Here is a 24840-nt window from a genome sequence, read left to right as displayed (position 1 = left end):
TGCTAAATGTTCAACTCAGGGCAAGTCTCAACTTCTACTGCCCAGGAATGAGAGACATCTGTCCCACATCAGCTGTAGGACTTAATCCCTCTGAACCTTCATTTTCTATAAAAATGAAAGCTGGGGGGTGGGGGCCTTGAGAGATGGCTCAGTGGTTAAGAACACTTACTACTCTTTTTTTTTTTTTTTGTTCTTTTTTTCGGAGCTGGGGACCGAACCCAGGGCCTTGTGCTTCCTAGGCAAGCGCTCTACCACTGAGCTAAATCCCCAACCCCAAGAACACTTACTACTCTTGCAAAGGACCCCTTCCTGGGTTCCTGGCTCCCACATTGGATCACAAACACCTATAACTCCTGTTCCCGGGGATCCAACACCCTCTTCTGGCCCCCGAAGGCACCCACACTTGTGGTTCACATACAGATAAGTATGTGTGTGTGCACGCACAATTTAAAAAGAAAGAAAGAAGAGACTCTGGTGGCTGGCGTCTATAGTCTCCAATACTCAGGAGGCAGGGGCAGGGGCAGGAGACCCCTCTGAAAGGGGTCCCAGGTGACCATCTCTTGAGAGGTATAAGGATGTGGCACACTGTGACGCCTGAATCCTCCTAAATCCTGGGGTTAATGGGGGCTGAGGGGTGGGCATTTGATTACTTGAGACTGGAGGAGTCTATCTTCCCCATTCCAGGTCCACACTGATTTCACACAGACCTGACCCTCAATCAGTGGGACAGTGCTGGAAGGCCTAGTTTTTCTTCACAGTTGGAGGGAAGTTCAAAGACATGGGGGCCGGGTACAGGCTACTCAAGAGGCTGAGGCAGAAGGATGGGAAGGTCAGGCTAGCGCGGGCTATCTAAAACTAAGAATCGAAAAAGCCTGATGTCTGCTGTATACCTCTAATGACAGCTTAGGAAGCAGAGACAAGAGGGCCAGTGAGATGGCTCTGTGGGGGAAAGGGCAGGCCTGGTGACCTGGAGTCCATCCCCAGAGCCCACAGTGTTAGGAGAGAAGCAACTCCCTGAGGTTGTCCTCTGACCTTAGCTCAGTATAGAACACACATGCCCACGCCCATACACAGACACACAATAATCAATTTTTTAAAAAATTTAAGATGACCGGGAGTTCAAGGCTATCTCAAGGGCTACCTGAGCAGCCTGTCTGAAAAACAAAACAGAAACTGAGCAGCTGGAGAGATGACTCAGGGGTTAGAGACCGCTGGCTTCAGTTCCCATAGCCACAGGGTGGCTCACCACCATCTTTGAGTTCCAGGGGATCTGATGCCTTCTCGTCTCCACTGGTACCAAGTATGCAGGTGGTGCACATAGATACCTGCAAGGCAAAATACTCACACACATAAAGCAAATGCTAGCCATTTATTTTTTAAAATTGGGTGGTGTTGGTGGAGGCCAACACCTAGCCTTTCCTCTTATGTGCTAGGGCAGCCAATACAGGAACGTGGGAGGCCTGTCTGGCCCTTCACAAGAGCCTTTCCAGGACACTGATCAAAGAAACCAATACACAACCACCAGGCTGGGCTGCCTGCACACTCCTGTGGGGGAGATGTCAGGATGTCCCTGGTCTTCGTGTGAGTCACGGGTACTAAGAAGTGACAACCAGTTGGCCTGCATGAACATGTACACATTGGCCCAGGACTTCCTACGAAGGCAGGCCTGTCACCTGTATAAGATTGGGGACATCTCTCAACTGTTGCGCCTGTAACCTCAAGCCAGCTCTAAGGATTCTTCAAATGGACTCCAAGGACACCCCTCCTGTCAGCCCCTGGACTCGTCCTCACCCCTAATAAGGTCACGGTCGATTAGGCAACAGAGCAGGATCTTCTATCTCTTGAGACAGGTCAAGGGAAGTGGCCTGGCCCTGGGGCTATGAGAACAAGAGCTAACTGGAATCTGTCCCTGCCACCTGTTAAGGCCACTGACATGGCTTCCTGGGCTGGGGTACCAGGAAGGAACCAGCCAGGTTTTTCCCTATGAAGAGGCCTCTCTTCCTCCTTCTCTTCCAGGAAGTCACTTGGGGCCCAACAGTCAAAGTGAGCAAGGCAGAGGGAAGCCTCAGGTGCCCCTTGGCCTCATGTCTTGGGGGCAGTTGTATGAATGCTGTCCCCAAGGCCTTGGCAAGCCATGTTATATAGCCAAGACATAGGCTCTTCTCCCAGTTCAGTAAAGCTAATCAGAGACGGATCCCCTAGGAGCAAATTCCTCCTGGACAAAAGAATGGAAACTAGGTTCTTTCTACCCCTGGTGAGGATGGAGTTAACCTGTCCCAACCTCCCATAGCCCTCCCTCGAGGGTGGCTCAGACCTGATTACCTGACACTGATCACAGAAATTCACCTAAAGACAGAGAGGAACAATTCCACCAAGTTACGGCCCGACCTCTACGCAGTCTTTCAGAGTTTGTTCAGTTGGGCCGGTCAGTCACCCAAAGACATGCCAAGGAACAATTAGTTCTTTGATTAGGTCACTCATGGTTCCCTGGGGTCCCACATACAGGCACTTGCTTATAGACCTTAACCGCTAAGTTAGCTCGCTTTCCCAAACTAACTCAGAAGCCGGTTTCTCCTTCCCCCTTTTCCTCTCTTCATTTTTGTCTTTAAATCGTGTGTGCACGCACACCTGCTTGCCGGTGTGTGACACTCTCACTGTTCCTTTAACCCGCTCCCCCATTATAACCATCCAGCTGTTTACAGAACTCCACTGCTGACCCTAACTCAGAAGCCCTGGCTCTCTCTCCAACCTCCCTCTCCTTCAGCAGCTGCTGAGATGTCCGGCTTGGCTTGCCTGGACTGTGATTGGGTTTGTTTTTTTTTTTTCCTTCTCCCAAATTCTAATAAAACATCCTCAGATCTTCCCCCTGACTCCGGTTCAAAAACTCTTTTATCAATGTGACCGATTCTTTTAAAGGGAGCTCCAACTATCCAGTCACGTGACACGTGGATCTTGTTCAACTTTTGGTTCAGACAGAGACCCTGGCTTATACAAGGACACCCCAAAATCCCTTTCTGCGCCTCAGTGTCTCTCCAGCTGTGGTGTGAGCATAACATTAGTCCAGGATCCAGCCTAAACACAGTCCTGAAAGAGAAGTGGGGCCTCGTCTGCTATGTCCCCATCCTAGGAGAGTCCCATGGTGTAGTGGACCAGGCCATGTCTTGATCCTGGGGTCCCGGCTGCACACGGACTATTCTGCCCTCAGGTCTTGGCCATACTTCCAATGAGATGGTGTCTGGCCAGGGAGTTATTCCGAGGGACCCTGGCACTCCTGGCAGCTCTTCATGTCCTCAGAGTAGCTCTCAATTTGGATGGTCATGGTGTGGAAATTGAACTTCCCCTGGAGGCGGTCCCTAGCCACCTTCAGCACAGCCTGGGCATCAACATTCTGGGCTAGGAAGAGAGAAACATGGGTGTTTGCATTCACGTCTACCCCTGGGGCACAGACTAGGGGACAAGAGACACTAGGGGGTGGTCCTGCATCAGGGAAGCCAGAGAACTTGAGCCTGTCTCCCCCATCCACTCACCCCCTCTCGCCTCTCCCCTGTACAAAGGAGTTATCTCTCTCCAGAAACACAGTGTCGAGGTCAAAGGGCATGCTTAGCATGTGGCCAGACCTTGGCAAACCCTCCTGAAGGGCCCAGGCCCTTGGACGCTTCTCCCTCGACCAGTACTCACCAATGGCTATGTGGACAGACAGCACGGGCTGGGCCACTGTCAGCGCCCAGATATGCAGGCTGTGTAAGGCTTCCACACCATCCACGGACAGCAGAAGATTTTTCACAGTTGTGAAGTCCACACCTTTGGGAGTCCCTGGGGACATCGAACACAATGCTAAAGGTCTCGCCCCTCCCTCCCCCATTCCTCCAGGGCTACCTATGCAGAAGGCCTCCATGACCAGCGGCTCCACGAGGCTCCCATCCCTCACAGGGAACATCAACCCCCCACAACGCCCCAATGATTTATCTGTGTCTGGAAACTCTAAGAACATGAGACGGTTCTGCTCACAGCTATAACGTCAGTGCCCAGAGCAGAACCCTACTTAAATTTTCATTTTAAACTGTTTGCTTTTTAGACAGAGTCTTGTTGCTATGCACCCCCACACTGGTCTGGGAAGATTCTACTTCAGCTTGCTGGGTGGTGGGATTACAGATGTGGGCCCACGAGGTGCGGCAGTCACATAGGATGGATGCCTTAACTGCCTTGCCTTGGAACCCCTGCCAACCCCAGGCCTGAGCTCTACTCTTCCAACTGTCCCTGAACCCCGTGAATTGAGGTGACTCCAGGGAGATCATTTTATAGCCCACTTTGCCGCTGGGGCATGAACAGGATGAGTGCCCTGAGAGCTGTGGGAAAGGACTGAGCTGGGGTAGATTCACCCAGCATCTGTGGCCACATGCGTCTCTATTTCCAACACTTGGGAGGCTGGGGCGGTCCAGTCTGAGATGGACATAGAGACCCCATCTCAAAAACAAGGAATTAGAGAGATTGGAACCACTTGCTGCTCTTCTGGAGGATCAAGGTTCAATTCCCAGCACCCTTTAAAGGTCCTAGAAGTCAGAATGCTGAGGTAGGTGGATCTCTGTAAATGTGAGGCCCAGTCTGGGCTACATAGTGAATTCTGGAACAGCTAGGGCTATAAATTGAGACTTTGTCTCAAAAATGAAATAAAATCTTCATTTTTAAGAGTTGCTGGGGGCTGGAGAGATGGCTCAGAGGTTAAGAGCACTGACTGCTCTTCCAGAGGTCCTGAGTTCAATTCCCAGCAACCACATGGTGGCTCACAACCATCTATAATCAGGTCTGGTGCCCTCTTCTGGCCTGCAGGTGCATACATGTAGGCAGAAAGCTGTATGATGTATACATAATAAATAAATAAATGAAAAAAATTGAAAAAAAAAAAAGAGTTGCTGGGTTTGGAGGTACATGCTTTTAAACCTGGCGCTTGGAAGGCAGAGTTTGTGGCCAACCTGGTGTTGAGTTCCAGGGCCAGGATGATGCTGAAAGATGCTATTTCAAACTCTGCCCCTCATACAAAACCACAGAACCCAGAACACACCCGAATCCCAGTCCTCCTGCTCAAAGGCACCTGACTGTTGGGGGAGGAATGGCTGGAACACCAGGTGTTACCAAGGCCACTCAGCCACGTGACCAGCCAAGGAAGACACATTCCAAGCTGGGGAGGAGGCAGCCCAGGGTCTACAGGGAGGGTGAGCACTGGCTGAGACCCAGCTGGGAACTGGCACACTTGGTCAGCTCAGAGCCCTGAGGACCGGTGTTAGGTCCTAGAGCCCGGCTCCCACTCCAGTGCGGTGGAGTGGTTCTCCAAACATCCACACCATCCTTGAGGCTGATTAGACACAGGCTGAAAGAGAGCCCCAAAGGCAGGCTGGGGAGACAATTCAGCTGGTAACCACAGAGCTAGATGCCTGTTAGATCCCTCAGAACTCGCACTAGACACACGTGCACACACACACATGCACTCGGTGTGCACATTTGTAATCCCAGACAGGCAGATTCCTTGGGACTTATTGGCCAGTCAGCTTAGTCTAATTATAGAGAGCCTCAGATGTGGAGAGATGGGTGAGGGAGTAAAGTTAGGACATGACTGACTTCAGGTGCCCAGCACCCAAAAACAAACAAACAAACAAACAAACAAACAAACAACAAAACAAAACAAAACCAAAATCTCTTCAGGAACCCTAGAGCTGGGTGGGAGATGAATAACAAGGACACCATGGCTTGCTGGGCAGCCCAGCTTTGAGAAAGCTCTGGGTTCAGTGAGAGACCCTAATACGCAATTTAAAAAAACACGGTGAGGTGAGTATGGTAGCAGGTTTAGTCCTAGCACTCCAGAGGCAAAGGCAGACAACCTGTGCGTTCAAGCTTGGTCTACGTGAGACCCTGTCTGTGATGGCTTGAATATGCTCAGCCCAGGGAGTGGCACTATTTAGAGATGTGGCCTTGTTGGAGCAGGTGTGTCACTGTTGGTGTGGGCTCTGAGACCCTCATCCTAGCTGCCTGGAAGTCAGTCTTCCACTAGCAGCCTTCAGGTGAAGATGTAGAACTTTCAGCTCCTCCTGCACCATGCCTGCCTGGATGCTACCATGTTCCTGCCTTGATGCTAGTGGACTGAACCTCTGAACCTGTAAGCCAGCCCCGATTAAATGTTGTCATTATAAGAGCTGCTTTGGTCATGGTGTCTGTTCACAGCAGTAAACCCTAACTAAGACACTGTCTTAAAAGTCTGGGGGAGAGCTGAGCACAGCGACTCAGCTTTAATGCCAGCACTTGGGAGGCAGGGGCAGATCTGTGAGTTTGAGGCCAACCTGGTCTACGTGGTGAGTTGCAGGACAACAACCAGAGCTACACAGTGGGACTCTGGTTCAATGACAACAAAATCCGGCTGAGGAAGACACCCGGGTGGCAAGCTCTGGTTTCCACACACAACCTAAGGTTGTGTGCCACCCACCCCAGAGCCCTAAGGTCCAAGTTACCTTCCATGAGAACCAAGATCACATCTCTCAGGATGGTTAACGTTGTCCCCAAGACCAGGATGGAGAAGAGGAAGGTGCAGATGGGGTCCACGTACTTGTACTCGGGCTGCAGAAGGAAAACAAACCTGGGCCTCATCAGCATCAGCCTGGGTCTCCCTCCTTCCCTCCAGCAGCGCTCTATCAGGGGAGGTCGCTCTTCAGGGTGAGAAGAGGCCTCACTCTGGCCCTTGTCCATCAGTTTTCTATTCTATTCTCCACCAAGAGCTCAGGACGCACCTTCCTAAAGAGCTGAGATCTAGGCAGAGCTAAAAAGAGGTCCCAGTAGTTCATTCACCATTCCCATTTTACAGGTGGAAAAACTGAGGCTGAATGAGACCCAAGCAATTCATTCATCATACAGCTTTGGACACACAAGTGGCTCTTTCTACCTCCCATTGCCTGTGTGTGTGATGTGCAATGCCCGGGCTTCAGCAACACAGTCTTGGGCTTAGATCCAGCTTCACAGCCTATGTGAAACTGGACAAGTTACAGGACTTTCCGGAACCACATACAAAACAACTGCCGGGGTTGGGGATTTAGCTCAGTGGTAGAGCGCTTGCCTAGCAAGCGCAAGGCCCTGGGTTCGGTCCCCAGCTCCGAAAAAAAAAAATTAAAAAAAAAAAAGGTGCCAAGATTTGCTAAGTATTACATAAATATTCCTTCCCTTTCTCTACTCTCTCATCCCAAACTGGAGGGAGCCCAGCCTGGAAAAAGCCCTGTGCAGGGCAGCCCCAGGTACTAGCCCATCCCTCTCCACCTGTGCCCCGTTCTGACCTTGAAGTATATAATATAGGCTGCCACCAGGACGCCCACACTCTGTAGAAGGTCCCCAACCACATGAATGAAGGCAGCTCGGACACTGGGGTTCTGCTGCTGCTGGCTGCTGTCCTCATGGCTGTGCCCATGGCTGTGTCCATGTCCAGACTGATGGAGGGCCAGCCCCATTCTGTGAAGACAGACAAAGCCCAGGGGCTGGATGAGGTTTCAAATCAGCCAGGCACAGTCTACCCATTAGGGCTTGCCTCCCCGCCAGTGAAATCCTGAGGCCTCAGTACTCGGTGAGCCTCTCAGGCTTAGCAATCTACAGCCTTGGCTCAGAGCCACAGGGCCAAGAGCTCTGCCCATAATGGGAGGTTGTCTGAGCTCAATCTCCAGAGCTGAATTTCGGAGCAAGCGGGCAATGAAGTCAGCAGGTTCACCCCATCACATTACAAGTGGGAAGACCGAGATTGTGAGCACAGGAGACAGAAGACCCACAAACCCATGCTGTGCCCACCGGCCCTTCCTAGTGAGAGCAGTTTTAGCCATGTCAACCTCACTTAGCCTCTGTTCCAGCATGGACCAGATACACCCGACTGCTGTGTTTGGCCTTGGAGGTTATTCTCAGACACAAAATGTGTGTGTGGGGGGGTGTGTCTGTAACCTCTGGCTGTTAGCTTACAGGCGGTTGGTTGCATTAGGCTCCTCCCGGGGACCTAGCAATGGCTCACATCATGATCCGCCAGGTGGTCAGGTGTGGGCTACATATAAAAGGACTGCCTGCCATTCCAGCACTTGTGCAACCCCTCCACCCCTCTCCCCACCCCCCTTCTGTCATTCCCTGTACCCCTCCCCTCTTCTCTGCCCTCTTGGCTCTGTTCCCCTCTGCCTGTCTATACGTCCACTCCTCTGCCTCTGCCCCTTCCCAGGTCCTCACTCCTCTCCCTTCCCCTGCTAAACCTCCTTTATACCAGATCTGTTGCATGTTGGAATTACTCAGGGGCACACCTTGCCATGGGCCTGCCAGGCACCCACTTGCTCCATAACATTCCATAACACCCATGTCCTTGCCCTCAGGTCTAAACGAGATGATGTGAAGCAAGTGCCAGAACTCAAAACCATGGGGGAAACTCTGTCCTGGTGGAATGCCTTAAACTCTGAACTCATTTACAGCTCCTGGAAGGGGAGCGCAGACTCCTTCCCTTGGGAGCTGATGGAGGCTTGCAATGGTGGTGGGGATAGTGTGTGTGTGTGTGTGTGTGTGTGTGTGTGTGTGTGTGTGTGTGTGTGTGTGTGAGAGAGAGAGAGAGAGAGAGAGGGGAGGGGAGGGAACTGGGGCCACACTCACATGATGTTCACAGCCACAGCGCAGCCCGAAGTGATCAACATGGTGTCCCCTTTGATCTCATAATCTCCAGAAATCAACCGCTGTACAGCCAGGTACACGAGCACCCCGGTCACCACCCAGATAGACAGTACAGACAGCAAGGCTCCAAGGATCTCTGGAAAGGAGCCCAACCACAACAGCAACCTGAGCCCGGGTTGTGGGTGGAGTAAGGGTGGGAGGGCCTACCCACTCCATGCTAGGCCCTCCTACTGAAACATCAAGGCCTGGGTCTCCTTGTCAGCTCCTCGGGACCCATCTCATCCCACCAGCGATGTCTGTGAACATCGGAGCTACAGAGTCATCGAGGCCAACCCTGTTTGTTCTATATGGGAAGAAACGGACACTAATATATATTGTAGCTAGCATGCTGGTGACCATGCTGTAAGAGGGCTACCGTCATTCCAGCACTTGCGCACCCCGTCCCTCTCCTTCGCACAATATGGGTTTAAGGCAGGGTGCCTGCCTGGCTTTGAGATCCTCCCTTTCTTGTTTATTTGGGGCCACATTATGTAGACCAGGCTACCTTTGAACTTAAGAGAGTCACCTGCCTCTGCCTCCCCTGTGCTAAGATTAAGGGTGCATGCCTAGTTTTTTTTTTTTCCACCCTCAAATAAAGGTAGTATCACTGCCTACTTTAATTAAGGTAGCAGGTCAGAAGGGGGCCCAGATCAAGCTGTCGCCACCACCGCCCCTGCCCTCCCCCCTCCCCAGGCTGGAATCACAGTTGTGAACCAAGAGTAGCAGGTGCTAAGGGCTGGGCCATCCCAAGTTCCTTGCTTTGCTCAATTGATAAATGGAGGCTGAAGACAGCAGGCCATCTCTCCCTCAGGGGAAGTATCTATGCCAACCCAGAAGTGAACGAACCACTCAAGGCAGTGCCTTTACTGACTGTTTCTTCTCTCAGAGCTGAGCCCTAGCAATGGGCAATGCTAATGCCATTTTTTCTAAGCCACTACTCTCTAAGCAAGGTAAACTTTGCTTCTCCATTAACTAGTAGCTCCCAGATGCTCAGGAGTTTCGGGAGGACAGAAGCCAAGGTAGACACTCTCTTGTTCCACAGAAGCTACGTTCTTGGCCTTACTTAGGGATCCCCCTAAGAGACCTTGTCCTAGCGTGGCATTCCTGGGGTGGTACATGCCTAATTCCAGTTCTTGGCTCTGACATGGAGTTACTGTGAGTTTAAAGCCAGCCTGGGCTATAGAGTGAGTTAGAGGCTAGCCTGGACTACCTCTCAAGATCCTGTAAACTGATACTGCACAGCCAGAAATGGGAGCACCCCAATGGACAATACAGACAGCAAGGCTCCAAGAAAACTAGCTGGGCGGGACACAAGCCTGGAATTTTAGGACTCAGGAGGTGGAGACACGAGGAACAGGAAGGGTAGCCTCAGCTACTTAAAAGCTCAAGGCCAGCCTGCACTACAGAGATGCTGACTCAAAACATTTAAAATGGGCTGGAGAGATGGCTCAACAGTTAAGAGCACTGTCTGCTCTTCCAGAGGTCCTGAGTTCAATTCCCAGCAACCACATGGTGGCTCACAACCATCTGTAATGGGATCTGATGCCCTCTTCTGGTGTGTCTGAAGACAGCGACAGTGTGGTCATATAAAATAAATAAATAATCTTTTTTAAAAAAACATTTAAAATTCTAAACAAACAAAGAACCATACCAGGCCCCACATGCTTTCTCTTGATCAACCCCATCTCTGGTCCACTGAGGATCCTTACCAGCTCGCTGCCAGCCGAAGTTCATGGTCTTGGTGGCTGGCCGGGAGGACACCCAGAGGGAGAAGAGACTAATGAGCATGCTGGCGAAATCAGTGAGCAGGTGGGCCGCGTCGGTCATGATGGCTAAGCTCTGTGCCAGGTACCCACCTGAGGAATTGAGAGCCAGGGCGGTGAGTTTCCCCCAGAGGGCCAGCTCCCCCAGTAGTGCACAGCAGAGAGCCCATCAGCCCTGGAAGATGAGGCCCATTGGGTTCAGGGTCTCTGCACCTCTCAGTACAACATGAGCACCTGACCTCTTCTCTTGAGTCACAACTACTCCTGTGGAATTCATTCACGTCCACTCCCAGGCTCAGGCCATGGTGGAACACACCTTTAATCCCAGCAGAGACAGACAAGTCACTGAATTGAGGCAAAGCCAAGTTCCAAGCCACCTCAGGGATACACAGAGGAAGAACCCAGTGTGTGTGTGGGAGGGGGGCAAAAACCGTTAAACCCAGCGCTCAGGAGGCAGAGGTAGGTGGAGCTCTATGAGTTTGAGGCCAGCCTTAAGTCTAAAGAATGACCTCCAGGGGGTTGGGGATTTAGCTCAGTGGTAGAGCCCTTGCCTAGGAAGCGCAAGGCCCTGGGTTCGGTCCCCAGCTCTGGAAAAAAAGAACCAAAAAAAAAAAAAAAAAAAAAAAAAAAAAGAATGACTTCCAGGACAGCCAGGGCTACAGAGAAAAATTCCATCTAACTTAAAAAAAAAAAAGTTCAAAGAAAAGAAGACAGGCTGGAGAGATGGCTCAGTGGTTAAGAGCTCTGACTGCTCTTCCAGAGGTCCTGAGTTCAATTCCCAGCAACCACATGGTGGCTCACAACCATCTGTAATGGGATCCAATGCCCTCTTCTGGTGTGTCTGAAGAGAATGACAGTGTGCTCGCATATAATAAATAAATAAATAAATAAATCTTCTTTTAAAAAAAAGGAAGAAACAAAAGAAAGTGGTAAGTCATTTCTCCACTGGCGAAGTTAGCTAATTCAAGCAGATTAAAAGTATATATGAAGGCAGGTTTATTGGGAAACCACTCAGGTGAGTTCACTGGTCCCTGTGAGGGTCAGGGAAGTTGTCATGGAGAGGGAGACGGGAGGGGGAAGAAAAAGCAGGTGGCACTCTAGTGTGCAGACAGAGAGAGAGAGAGAGAGAGAGAGAGAGAGAGAGAGAGAGAGAGAGAGAGAGAACAAACAAGAATGAACAAGAAGACAAGAAGGCAGGAAGGCAGGGTACCGAAATGTCTGGATTATACAGGACCGAGCCTCTGGGGTCAGAAGTTCAGCCCCCTGGGCTAGAAAGTTCAGGTTGAAGGCAGAGTTTGCCATGTAGAGACTGAAGGATGCTGGGAGAACCTGGAGGCCAGGTTCACTTTGTTTAGTTCAATATGCACCTCAGCAGATTGTCTCAGACGTTAATCCCAACTGACAGAAAATCCAGTTCAGGCCTCAGTAGGGGCTCTTCTTAATTCTTTTATTATTAACTTAGTGTATGTGTTTTGCCTACCTGTATGTATGTATGTATGTATGTATGTATGTATGTATGTATATATGTATGTATATATGTATACCACATGCCTGGTGCCCACTGAAGCCACAAGAGGGCATCTGATTCCCTGATTCCTTGGGACTAGAATAACAGATGACCATGAGCCACCAGGTAGATGCTGGGAAGCAGGTCCCCTGGAACAGCAGCCAGTGCTCTTAACTACAGAGCCATGGCTCTAGCCAAGAGATTACCTTAAAAAAAAAAAAAAAGTTAGCCCAGCGGTAGTGGCCCATGAAAGGCAGAGACAGGCAGATCTCTGAGTTCGAAGCCCGTCTGGCGTAAGAGGGAGTTACAACAGCCAGGGCTACACAGAGAAACCCTGTCTCGAAAAAAACAATAAACAAATGAATACTGGTGGTTGTGGTGTCACACACCATGAATCCCAGCACTCGAGGAGCAGACAGAGACATGAGTTCAAGGCCAGCCAAGGCTACTGAGAGAGAGAGAGAGAGAGAGAGAGAGAGAGAGAGAGAGAGAGAGAGAGAATTAAGCGATTAAACTGGGGTGGCTATTAGTGCCATTAGCATTGATGTGAGCATTCGGCCTATCCGCGCAACAACTTCACTTGATTCCCACACACGGCCTTACCAATAATCTCTCCAATCATGAACACCAGGCAGATGGCAGAGGCCACATAGAGTTTGCGTCGGGCCCTCTGCTTCTCGGAGTTGGGGTGACTTCCAGAATCCTTCTGCGCATGACAGTAATGGTTGCTCTGGACAGCCAGTTCAACAGAGGGCAGGTTCACAGGCGGGATTCGGCTAGCTTCACTCTTCCACAGAGCTCCAAAGAAAGACCTGGAGGCCAGGGTTAGGGCAGAAAAAATTGCTTGGCCGGAGGCAGGGAGGCAGCCCTGAGCCAGTCTCTGGTGTTATGGCTGGTGCGAAGTTTCTAGAACAAGTAAAAACACTCCAAACGCCGCAGTGGCTGGCGGGTAAGCAGAGGTAAGCAGCCAATGTTACGAGGAGGGTGGGGGTGGTACTGGGGAGGTAAGTCTTGGGACCTTGTTCTAGGATGGTCCCCTCCTCCTCCACCCATCCCCAGGCTGAGGAGAGTCTTTGCGAACTAGCCAAAGGGCAGTCCGTCCGGTCGAGCTCAGAGAGAGAACAGAGTTCTGGCTCAGACAGCAGCTAAAGACCATAGCTCAGCGCACCCGAGGGCACAGGGCCTCCCCACCTCAGGGCTACCCGGGATCAAAGTGCTGGAGTGAAGGCGGGGTTCCAGGCACCCTAGGTCCTACTCGGGCGCACGGGCTGGCAGCGTTCAGGATCTGTGTGCTTGGCCAGGTGAGACAGGTGATCCCTGAGGCTACGAGGTCCCTGCCAATTTCCTTTTTCTTGCCTCACCCCATCCCTCTGATCGGGTCCCAGTTCAAGCCCCCGCCCAGACCAACCACAGCCAAGATGGTCAAAGAGGAGGTGCGTGTGATGCCGCCCAGATTCCCGCCCCTTGGGGCTTGAACTTACCGGGCTCCGCGCGTGCTCTCCAGCAGGTTCTGCTTGTCCATGGTCTGCATGCCACCTCTCCCGGTGAGCCCTCGAAGTTGCGCGCGGGACGATGGCAGCTCGCAGTCACCTTCTACTTTCAGCTCTGGTCCTGCCTCTGCGCCCCGCGCCCGCTCGCTTTATCCCCGGCCCTCACCACCTCGTGTGAAGCCGCCCGCAGCGCGTCGTGTGCAAAAGCCCGCGGGGAGGGGGAAGGGCGGCCGGCTGCAAAGGGAATCGCTGCTCTGCCCCCAGGACCCGTCTCCTGCGTCCGGAGCCTGAAGGAGCCGAGAGGCCAGCGACCTAAAGTTTTTGCCTGGAGCAAAGAGGAAAGCACTTGCTAAGAGTTGCCCAGAGTTGCTAAGATAGGACTAGGTGACCAAAGCACCCGCTCTTCCCAGAATCCCATAGGAATTTAAAAAAAAAAAAAAAAAAGCCTTGGAATCTGGGTTTCTAGAAAATCAGCCCCGTGTGGTAGCACACACATTTAATGCCAGCAATGCGGAGGCTGAGTCAGGCAGATTTCTGGGTTCGAGGCCAGCCTGGTCTACAGAGTGAGTTCCAAGGCTACACAATGTCTCAAAAAACAAAACCAACCAACCAACCAAACAACAACCGGCAGAACGAAAGGAAAGAAAATTCTTTGATTGCCCTTAGGGCAGGGATGTGACTACTAGCAGCTTTGATGGGGGCTGCCAAGGGGAAGAGAGACTTCCTGGAGTTTGATTCTTGATTCAAGGGAATGACATTCCCACAGTGGGCTGGTGCTCTTGCCCTGTGGCTGCAGCCCTTTGCTGGGGCCGTGCCCAACGGACTGCAGTAGTTGGAGTTACAGATCCACTTTGAAAGTTCCTCCTGCCTTGCACTCTCTGATTGCGATCTGGAGTAGCTGCTTTATCTCTACCTCTACAAAGAACAGTGTCCTGTCTTTTTAATCGATGCTATCTGGGCAGAACAGACTTACTGCAGCAGCCTGTATACCCCAGAAGCCCCGAAAATTCCTGAGAGGGCGTGGTACCTTCAACCGAGAAGACCACGCCCCACATGTCCGTCCTTCCGTCCTTCTGCCCCCCCCCCCCTCTCCTTGAGACAAGGTTTCTGTGCAACCCTGGCTGTCCTGGAACTCTCCTTGCTCTGTAGACCAGGCTGGCCTCAAACTTGCTTCTGCCTCTCCAGTGCTGAAATTAAAGGCATGTGCCCACTGTACTCCGCTTGCCCAATGTACTCTAAACAGTCTATCTCTTGGGGATTGGGCCCTATGGCTCGCCCTCCCCCACACCCCAGTACTGACTGCTGATGGGTATCTCCTTCCGGTTGATGACTTCCCTGCTCAGTCACTCCTTCTCCTAGAGTCTTCATGACCACAGCTTGTTAAGTATAACGGGGGTGGGGGTGGGGGTGGGGGGGTGTAGTTCATTGGTCGACTGGTCAATAAATCCTTGGAGGCTATCTCCAGGGCCCAGAGTGGGAGAAGGAAGGACTATGGCCATGTGTAGCCCAGGCTAGAATGAGACCTTGTCTCAAGGGGATGGAGGAAGGACTGGATTAGGGTAGCTCAGCTGGTAGTGTGGAGCCTTGAGTTCCAGCCACAGCACCACATTCACCAGGTGATGGTATAGGCTCGTCGTCCCACCTCTGCAGAGGTGGAGAGGGAAGGGATCGGAAGTTGAAGGTTCTCTTTAGCTATATAGCTACCTTGAGGCCAGCCTGGGGTACTTAAGACTTGAAGGCCCTCTCTCAATAAACAAGAATAATGAAAAGAAGCCCATACCAAACCCTCTCAGTTCAAAGAGTGGGGAGCAGAAGAAACAAAATTTCTGGGTGTAGTGCATAGGCCTGGAATTCGGTGCCTGGGAGCAGGGACAGACACTCCTCTCCTGGTGTGCTTGGCCCAGGGAGTGGCACTCTTGGAGTGGGTGTGGCCTTGTTGGAGTAGGTGTGTCACTGTGGGCGTGGGCTTTAAGACCCTCATCTTAGCTGCCTGGGATTGAGTATTCTGCTAGCAGCCTTCAGATGAAGATGTAGAACTCTCAGCTCCTCCTGTACCATGCCTGCCTGGATGCTGCCATGTTCCTGCCTTGATGATGATGGGCTGAACCTCTGACCTGTAAGATATCTTCAATTAAATGTTGTCCTTATAAGAGTTGCCTTGGGGGGCTGGAGAGATGGTTCAGTGGTTAAGAGCACTGACTGCTCTTCCAGAGGTCCTGAGTTCAATTCCCAGCAACCACATGGTGGTTCACAACCATCTATAATGGGATCTGATGCCCTCTTCTGGTGCGTCTGAAGACAGCAACAGTGTACTTATAAATAATAAATAAATCTTTAAAAAAAATAAAAAAAATAAGAGTTGCCTTGGTCATGGTGTCTGTTCACAGCAGTAAAACCCTAACGAAGACCCCTGGTCTTCCTGGTTTAGGGCTGAGCATGTGGGTGGGCACTCAACACCTGTGAAATTAAATTGAAATAAATAGGAGAACTCGACAAGGTCACACCGGCCTGCGTTCCAGGAATTCAGGATCCTTGGGCAGAAGGCTAGCCTGGGCAACTTTCAGGGACCTGTCCCAAAGTGAAAAAGTCCTGGAGTGTGAGCTTGGTGGCAGAGGACCCCTACTAGGCACAAAGCCCTTAGTGCAGTCCCTGCTCCTATAAACATGAATCGGGTGAGAGGCAGAAAGTGCTGTTCAAGGGAGTTGCTGTAGGATCACTGCCCTATCTTACCTAAGGTAGAGAGACGGCGACAGTGTTAGAGCACCCTCTTCCTCCTTGGTGCCAAACACATAAATTCTCAAGGTTTTGGTTTTGGTTTTTTGAGACAAGAGTTTCTCTGTGTAACAGACCTGGCTGTCCTAGAACTTGATTTGTAGACCAGGCTGGCCTCAAACTCACAGAGGTCTGCCTGCTTCTGCCTCCCAAGCACTCGAATCAAAGGTGCGCACCACCATGCCCAGTTCAACAGATTTGTTTTAAATCCATATTCCAATATGCACGTTTATATGTTTGTATATGTGAACACACACTCACACACACACACACACACACACACACACACACACACACAATTTAGTTTGGCATGGCTTGTTTGACTTGAGACAGTCTCCCGATGTAATTAAGACTGTCTTGGAATTTAAGATCCCCCTGCCTCAGCATCCTGAGTGATGGGATTGCAAGCTACCACCCAACTAAATTCCTTTTGATTTTACTTTTTGTTTTTTTGAGACCGGATTGAGCCAGCCTAGGCTGACCATGAATTTTCTTGAGCTACTGATCTTCGTGCCTTGCTCCCCCACCTGAACCACAGAAATTCCAATCTTAGGAGCTGATCATAAAAGAATTCTCTGGCCTGACCAACCAGAGAGGCCCTGCTCAGTATCTGAGGCGAGGAAAGTGAACAGACAGGCTCTGCTTGGTTTTGTCACCTAACTATTAGCATTGGGTCTGACTTTTCTCATCTAATCAAATGGCTCAGGGTTGCAATTTAATTGTGTTTACACGAGGACATCTCCAGTACATGCATGCCACCCCCCCCCCGCATCCCCTCCCCCATCCGTACAGGGACAGGGAGAGTTCCAGAAGCTTCAGATAGCAAACACAGGAAGGTTCCTGGAAGCTGGTGTGTCTAGAGAGGGCATGGAGCGACTCCACCCCTTCCCGTTCACCCTGCCCTCCGTCCTTTATCTGGTTCTGTCATGATATCTTTTCTAATGAACTAATACATGTCAAGTTATCATTTCCCAGGATTCTCAGCAAATTGATGGTACCCTAGGAGGGAAGCCACGAGGAGATGAAACAAACGACCTGGAGTTTGTGCTTGGCGTCAGAAGAGAAGGGGGACTGTCCTGAGGGCCTAGCACTGCAGGCAGAGAGTAGCAGAGCTGAACTCAATTTGTGGACAACCCGCTTTTGTGGAAATCAGTTGCTTGCCTAGTGTGTGCATCTGGTGTCCGAAGCTCGGCCTTGAGAGTTTAGCAGGGGGGAAACTGCATTTGAATTGGCCTTTCCCTGTATCCTCAGAAAGAATTTGATTTGATTTGGAGGAGTTTGTGCTGAGGATGTAGTTCAGTAAAAGGGTGCTTCTTTGGGCCTTGGGTTCAACACGCGTACACACACACACACACACTTAACCTAATCCATGGTTAAAAGCACCCACTGGTCTTCAAGAGGACTTCAAGCCAGGAGGTGGTGCAGTTCATGCTTTTAATCCCAGCGCATGGGAGACAGAAACAGGCAGATCTATAGCTCAAGTTCCAGGACAGCCAGGGCTACACAGAGAAATCCCATCTCAAACAAACAAACAAACAAACAAACAAACAAGGAGGAGGCCTTCATTTCTCAGCATCTACCAGGAGCATAAACCCCTCCTGTCTGTACAGCAGATCCAGGGTTCTCTTCTGAAGTCACTGGTGCCTGACACACACGCAGTGCACTTACATGTAGGCAGTACAACCCATCTATACACATAAAATAAGACAAGTAAGCCAGCACTTAAAAGACAGAATCAGGGAGTTGGGGATTTAACTCAGTGGTAGAGTGCTTGCCTAGCAAGTGCAAGGCCCTGGGTTTGGTCCCCAGCTCCGAAAAAAAGAAAAAAAAAAAAAAAGATAGAAGCAGGAGGATATTTCTGAGTTAGAGGTCAGCCTGGTCCACATAGACACTCTCTCGAAAATAAATAATAGATAGAAATAAGACTTCACAAGATGGGCAGCGTCTGGCAAGTAAGGGCAAGAGAATTAGGAGACCAGGATTATCAACTAGATAGTGAGATCAAGGCTAGACCCCGGGTACAAGGAACAAAAGAGAGCTGAGAATGCGTTGTGTAGCGTTTTCCTTCTAGATTAAAGCCTTGTATCTTGGAAGGAAGCTAATTCAGATGCATTATGTTAAAAGGGTGATAAAATAACAGGATATTTTAAGAGTGGGGGCTTACGGAGAGGTGAAACAAAAAGGTGTTACTGTGGGAAAAGCTCCTTAAGTCAGGAAGTAAACAGTCAGTATCTTCAGGAAGTCCCTGAAACTGACTAGATTCTCTAGGCCCCTCTTTCCCCAAGCTTAAATAAGCAGTGCCTGATTTCAGGGAGACACTCTCAGATAAGCTGATCTGCCCCAGCAAGTCACAGTAAAGCTGGGCAGTGATGGCGCATGCTTTTACTCCTGGTACGTGGGAGGTAGAAGCACTAGGCAGGTTTCTGTGAGTTGGAGGATAGCCTGGTCTACAGAACAAGTGACAGGACAGATAAGGTTGCACAGAAAGACCCTGTCTTGAAAAAAAAAAAAGTCATAGTAGAAGCAGAAGCCAGGAAAAAGCTTTTCCAACTTAACTGCCTGGAAAGGACCCTCCCTAACCTGCTGAGCTGACCACATGTTAGGTTGAGTGTTCTAGGTTTCCAACTTTTGACCTGTGGCCTGTGCTGAAGTAGGGTTTTCCTGATACCGCTATCTGAGTCATTGCTGTACCTGGAGGAAACCTCTGACCCACATTCCTGTATGTAACCCAGATAAAGCCCATTGGTTCATCTGTACTTTGCTGGTTCCCTATCTGGAGCGAGTAAATGCTGCTTCCTGTCTCCTCTTGATGATGGGGGTGGGGTGGGGATGATGCTTGCTTCTCTAGTCAGTAACATGGACAGATGACTTGGAAGCAGGATGTTGCATACCTGTTATGGTGCCATTTCAAGGAAACCTCAGTCTTCATTTTTAAATTGTCCACTCCTCTTTCCTTTTTTCTTAAAAACAGATTTTATTTTATTTACATGAATACACTGTAGCTGTCTTCAAACAGAAGAGAGCATCATACCCCATTACCGATGGCTGTGAGCCACCATGTGGTTGCTGGGTTTGAACTCAGGACCTCTGGAAGAGCAGTTAGTGCTCTTAACCACTGAACCACCTCTCCAGCCCTAAATTATCCACTCTTGAGACATACTCTACCTATATATTTCAGACTAGATTGAACTCTTCTTAATCCTCCTGCCTCAATCTCCAGAGTGCTGGAATCCAAGGTCACCATGCCCCGTTTCTCTTTCTGGCTTCTAAAGCCAGACTTTTAAAAGAAGAAAGACTTTTAAAGTCTTCTGTGGGAAAATACTTGAGAATAAGACTCTGGAGAGGGTTCAGCGGACGAAGCTGGTCTCACCAAGCCAGGTGACCTGGTACTCATGTGGTGGGAGGAGAAAACAGACTCCATGTAAGTTTCCGTTCTGACCTCCACAGATGGGCTGTGGTATGGGTCTCCCCTCCCCCACATTAATAAAGGTAAATAAAATATCAAAAAAAGACTGTAAAGGAGCTAAGTGCTTTCATCCAGCGGTCATTCTACAAGGTGTCTCGTCGCAGTGGGAGAGAGGGCGGGCACCCAACAGCTGCTCACTGGGCTCAGGCAACATGGACTAACTCCTTTGGCCACATATGTATGAGTTTACAAAAACAGCCCTATTGCAGACATCAAAGAAACAATTATGGATCAAAGTGAAACACACCATAAGTGTCGCCATGGCGAAGCTGGCACAGTGTGCCGCGTCAGCCAGTGCTACTGGCACTGTAAACAAACAGGTCAAGGGCAAGATTCCGAGAGAGCTAACTTGTATGCTGAGTATGGTCTGAAGCGACTCCCGCAAACGGGAAGGAAAGAAAAAGCCAAAGAAAAGGGTACCTGGGTACCGCTGAAGCACCAGCCACCATCCCACCCCGAGAAGCATGCGCACTGAGAGACCTAGCAGATAGAAGCCTGTTCCCTGTGAATTCACGGCTTGAGACGGGAATTAAATAAAAGGCCTCAGTTGTAAAAGTTTGTTTCTTTCATGTGCTCTGTCTACATGTATATCTGTGCACTGGTGGCCTTGGAGTCAGAGGGGGGGCTTTGAGTCCCCTGGAACTGGAGTTACAGACAGTTGCGAGCCATGGTGTGGGGGCTTGGAACCAAAACCAGGTCCCCTGCAATAGCAGCGAGTGCTTTTAGTCACAGAGCCATCTTTCCAGCCCCCAAATTGTTTTGTTCTTAGTTAGGTTGAACTGTGGTGTCTTCTCCCTCCCCCCCCAAAAAAAAGAAAGAAAATTAAAAGAAAAAAAAAAGAAAAAGAAGAAAAGCAGGTGTGTGAGAGTAAAAACAGCAGGGTAACAGCCCCTGCAGTCAGGAGCTGGGCTAGCATGAGCATAGGAAGGTTCCAAGGCTAGCTTGTATTCTTTTTCTTAGCTTGACTTTAGTGAAGGAGTTATATGTTCCAATAATTCACTGAATTTTACAACTGCGTACATATCACTAACTAAAAAAGAAATTGCGTAACAAAACCAAAAAATTAGTCGAGGCATGGTGGCCCACATTGGTAATTCTGGCGTTCAAGAGGCAGAGATAGCTGAAGACGAGCCTGGGCACTTTCTTCTTTTTTTAATGCCTTTAATCCCAATACTGACAAGAGGACCTTTGTGAGTTCAAAGTCAACCTGGTCTACATAGAGAGGGCAAGGCCAGTCAAGGCTACATAGTGAGACCCTGTCTCAAAAAGCGGGAGGAGGTGGTGAGAGCAAGGGCAGCTCCCCATATCAATCTCTGGTCTCTGCAGGCCCATTGCATACGTACCATACTCACATGTGCACTCTGTGAGCACACGACACACACGCATGAACACAGAGAAGCTTGAAGCACAGTGTCAGGACTAGCAATGACCCCCAACCTGGCACAGGGAAACTCTCTGAAGTGAACACAGGTGGGGCAGCTTGACCAATGTGCGTTCCTTGGTAGGTGAAGTCTAAACGGTGTCTCGTGTCACCTGAACAGGGAAATTGGAAATTGCAGAGTTGCTGGGTTAAGTGTTTGACCTGTAGAAATATCTATGGCAGCTCTAAGGTTTGTTTTTTGTTTTGTCTTGTTTTTGAACATCTCACGGATCCCAGGCTTGTCCTCAAATTCAGTATGTTCTGAGTGTGATGGCATACACCCCAGCACTGAGGAGGCAGGAGCAAGCCAATCTCTAAGTTCAAGGCAAGCCTGGTCTACATAGTAAGTTCCAGGATATCCAGAGATCTATAGAAAGACCCTGTCTCAAATAGGGATCTGTTGAAAGTCCTGCCTTAAATACATACATACACACATACACATACATACATAATACAGACAGACAGACAGACATAATACATACATATCTCCTCCTAGCTGCCTGAGGAGTCAGTTTTCTCCTAGCAGCCTTCACATGAAGATGTAGAGCTCTCAGCTCCTCCTGCACCATGCCTGCCTGGACACTGCCATGTTCCTGCATTGATGATGATGGACTAAACCTCTGAACCTGTAAGCCAGCCCCAATTAAATGTCCTTTTAAGAGTTGCCTTGGAAAAAAAAAAAGAGTTGCCTTGGTCATGGTGTCTGTTCACAGCAGTAAAACCTTAACTAAGACAGAAGTTGGTACTGGGAGGAGGGTATTGTGACAGGCCTGACCTTTTTTTCTTGTTGTTGTTGTTTGGAAGAATGCGGATTTGACTGCTTTTTGCCCCTGTCTGAAGAGTCTATCTGAGGCTAAGGTAAAGAGATTTATATTGATTCCACTGACCAAGGAAGTCTCCAAAAAGTCCTGCAGAAAGTTTGCTCTCTGTTTTAGTCGTATGAAGAGTATTTTAGTGAAAAGGAACAAACTAAGAACGGAAAAATATGAAATGTATGGTTCAAGTAATAAAGGGGCACCAGGAGGTGGAATGGAGCTGAATCCTGTGATCAAGGAGATAAATGGATGAAGGGAGCAGTGACTTTGTGGCAAGATCCTACCCAGCTATGTGTAGGCCCAATCATGGTGGCACACCCCTTTAATCCCAGGAGACAGAGGCAAACAGATCTCTGAGTTCAAGGCCAGCCTGGTATAGAGTGAGTTCCAAATAGAGAAAAACTTAAATCCAGTCATAGTGTTACATGCCTTTAATCCCAACATTTAGGAGACAGGGCCACGTGGATCTCTGAGTTCAAAGCCAATTTACAGAGCAAGATCCAGGACAGCCGAGTTTAGTCAGTGAAGGAGTTGGAAAACAGAAAGCTGGTGATAATGTCATAGAACAGGGGGCCATGTTCCAGCCCCAGCAAGCAGCAGAACTCAGAAACTTCAGTCATGTGGCTCTGTCTTTAGAGTCAAAATCAGAAGGGACAACTGGGACAACTGATGCTGGTTGGCTGGAGCTAAGGAGCAGTGACTAAGAAGAGACCAACATCATGGAGGTGAAATCTTCTGGGAGGTGTTTTCTGAGAGCACAGAGAAGCTGTGTTTCAGAGATAGACAAGGTTGTACCTTGTGCTGCAGCATAAGGACTTCAGCTGGACTTGGCAATGTGTAAGAGTCACCCAGGTGGTACTGGTTTTGAAGGCATGAAGGGCTCATGAAGAGCAGCCGAGGCTTGGCACTGTGAGAGGCCAGGGAAGGCCATTGGTGAAGGTGCAGCCTCAGCTGCAGTTGACGGCCCAGGACTGAAGGGGTCATGCAAACTTGTTAAGGCTTGGCACCATGAAGAGAGCCTGTGAGAGGCTATTGGTGAAGCCTAGTTGCAGTAGAAGACCATTGGAGAGGCCAGTACCATGGGATGACCACCAGGAACAGCAGCAGCAGTGGAGTGGAGTCAACCTGAGCTTAGAGTGCTACAGAGGGCAGAGCTGGAGAAGGAACTCAAACCCTTTGGAGGAGCCCAGAAGATCGTGTGTGGATCCCAGACATTGAAACAAGAAGCCGTATGTTGAAGTTGCCTTAGAGACCCCAAGATGTTTGAGATGCCAGAGCCATGGGCTATCTGCCGAGGAAAACTGCTAACAGGGAGTAGAACCAGCCCAGGAGAAAGAAGTTTGTTGCAGTCAACAAAGATGAAAACAGAGTTGGAGATCTGAAGACCGCTTTGACGTCAGACATGGAGATGCAGAGTTTGGAGTTTGCCCGGCTGGTTTCCTGTCTTGCTTTGGGGATTACAGTTAAGTGATTGGATGGATCTCAGAAAGGACTTTGAATTTTTAACATTGTTGAGACTGCTATAGACTTTGAGAACTTTGGAAGTTGGACTAAATGTAATTTTTATTATGCTATGGCAAGGTGTGATTCTCATAGACTCATGATTTTGAACAAGCCTATGGGGGCCAGGGAGTGGAATGTGATGGTTTGAATATGCTCAGCCCAGGAAGTGGCACTTATTAGGAGGTGTGGCCTTGTTGGAGGAAGTCTGTCACTGTGGGGGTGGGCTTTTAAGACCCTCATCCTATCTGCTTGGAAATCAGTCTTCTCCTAGCAACCTTCAGATGAAGATGTAGAACTCTCAGCTCCTCCTGCACCATGCCTGCCTGGATTCTGCCATGTTTCTGCCTTGATGATAATGGACTGAACCTCTGAACCTGTAAGCCAGCCCCAGTTATATGTTGTCCTTATAGAGTTGCTTTGGTCATGGTGTCTGTTCACAACAGTAAAACAGTAAAACCCTAACTAAGACCCATACATACATACATACAATACATACATAGGAAAACAAACTGATTCTGTAGTCCAGACTGGCCTTGAACTCCTGATTCTCCCTACTCCTAGTCCAAAAGTGTTGGGATAATAAACTTTGTCACCTTACTCAGTTTGCGCAGTGCTAGGATCAAACCTCCGACCTCATGAATCTTACACAGTCACTCCATTAATCGAGCCACATTCCCTAGCCTTGTTATTGTCAAAGCCACATTTTGTCACACAGCCCTATTTGGCCTGCTGCTTACAATGAGCCCTGTGTGGTCTCAGACCCATGGCAGTCTTGTTGCAAAGCCTCCTGGGGGCTGAGAGGACAGGTGTACACCCCATTCAGCTTTGTCAGTTTTTTTTTTTTTTTTTTCCAAGCACAGCCACAACACGGTAGTGTGCATTTATTTTTTTTTTTTTAAAGATTTATTTATTTATTATATATAAGTACACTGTAGCTGTCTTCAGATACACCAGAAGAGGGCATCGGATCTCTTTACAGATGGTTGTGAGCCACCATGTGGTTGCTGGGAATTGAACTCATGACCTCTGGAAGAGCAGTCGGGTGCTCTTAACCGCTGAGCCATCTCTCCAGCCCAGTTTTTTGTTTTATAAGACAGGTTCTCAGGCTGTCCTCAGACTTGCCGTGTAGCTGAGGGTGGCCTCAAACATTGGATCTTCCTGCCTCCGTCTTAGAAATGAGCCGGATATGGGTGAGTACCACCAAGCCAGCTTCACCAGCTCTCTGGCTTTTTAGCATTTTGTTTTGTTTTTGTTTTGCTTTATTTTGTTTTGTTTTGTTTTGTTATATTTTGAGACAGGGTCTGCCTGCCTAAGTCAGGCTGTCCTTGAACTTGGAATCAAGCTGGCCTTGAATTTACAGATGTCATCCTGCCTCTGCCTCCAGGTGCTGGGATTCAAGGTATG

The 24840-nt window shown here is 49.6% G+C and overlaps 1 protein-coding gene across 2 annotated transcripts; it reads right to left on the bottom strand.

Moving 5' to 3' along the window:
* Window positions 1-1350: 1350 nt before the first annotated feature.
* On the bottom strand, window positions 1351-13574 carry Slc30a2 (solute carrier family 30 member 2). 2 transcript variants are annotated; one of them, NM_001083122.1, is made up of 8 exons: window positions 13452-13574; window positions 12574-12782; window positions 10410-10556; window positions 8644-8797; window positions 7311-7482; window positions 6498-6603; window positions 3679-3813; window positions 1351-3393 (listed from the first exon to the last, which is right to left on the bottom strand). In NM_001083122.1, exons 1-8 carry the CDS (start codon window positions 13499-13501, stop codon window positions 3248-3250), a joined length of 1119 nt encoding a protein of 372 aa, NP_001076591.1. In that variant the 5' UTR covers window positions 13502-13574; the 3' UTR covers window positions 1351-3247. The 2 variants fall into 2 exon arrangements, with proteins under 2 accessions (NP_001076591.1, NP_037022.1); NM_012890.2 differs by lacking the exon at window positions 13452-13574 and having other exon boundaries at window positions 12574-12844.
* Window positions 13575-24840: the final 11266 nt, after the last annotated feature.

The sequence above is a fragment of the Rattus norvegicus genome, chromosome 5, assembly GCF_036323735.1.
Source record: "Rattus norvegicus strain BN/NHsdMcwi chromosome 5, GRCr8, whole genome shotgun sequence".
Classification (NCBI taxonomy): Eukaryota; Metazoa; Chordata; class Mammalia; order Rodentia; family Muridae; genus Rattus; species Rattus norvegicus.
Note: the sequence above shows the minus strand (reverse complement) of the source record. Positions and strands in the feature narration are given on the sequence as shown.

Excerpts from the sequence above, each read along its gene's own strand:
- Slc30a2 (NM_001083122.1), bottom strand. The coding sequence starts at position 13,501 with ATGCAGACCATGGACAAGCAGAACCTGCTGGAGAGCACGCGCGGAGCC. Across the intron at positions 7,483-8,643 it reads GCTGTGGCTGTGAACATCAT|AATGGGGCTGGCCCTCCATC; the intron begins GTGAGTGTGGCC and ends CTGTCTTCACAG. Across the intron at positions 3,394-3,678 it reads GTCTGTCCACATAGCCATTG|CCCAGAATGTTGATGCCCAG; the intron begins GTGAGTACTGGT and ends CTCTCTTCCTAG.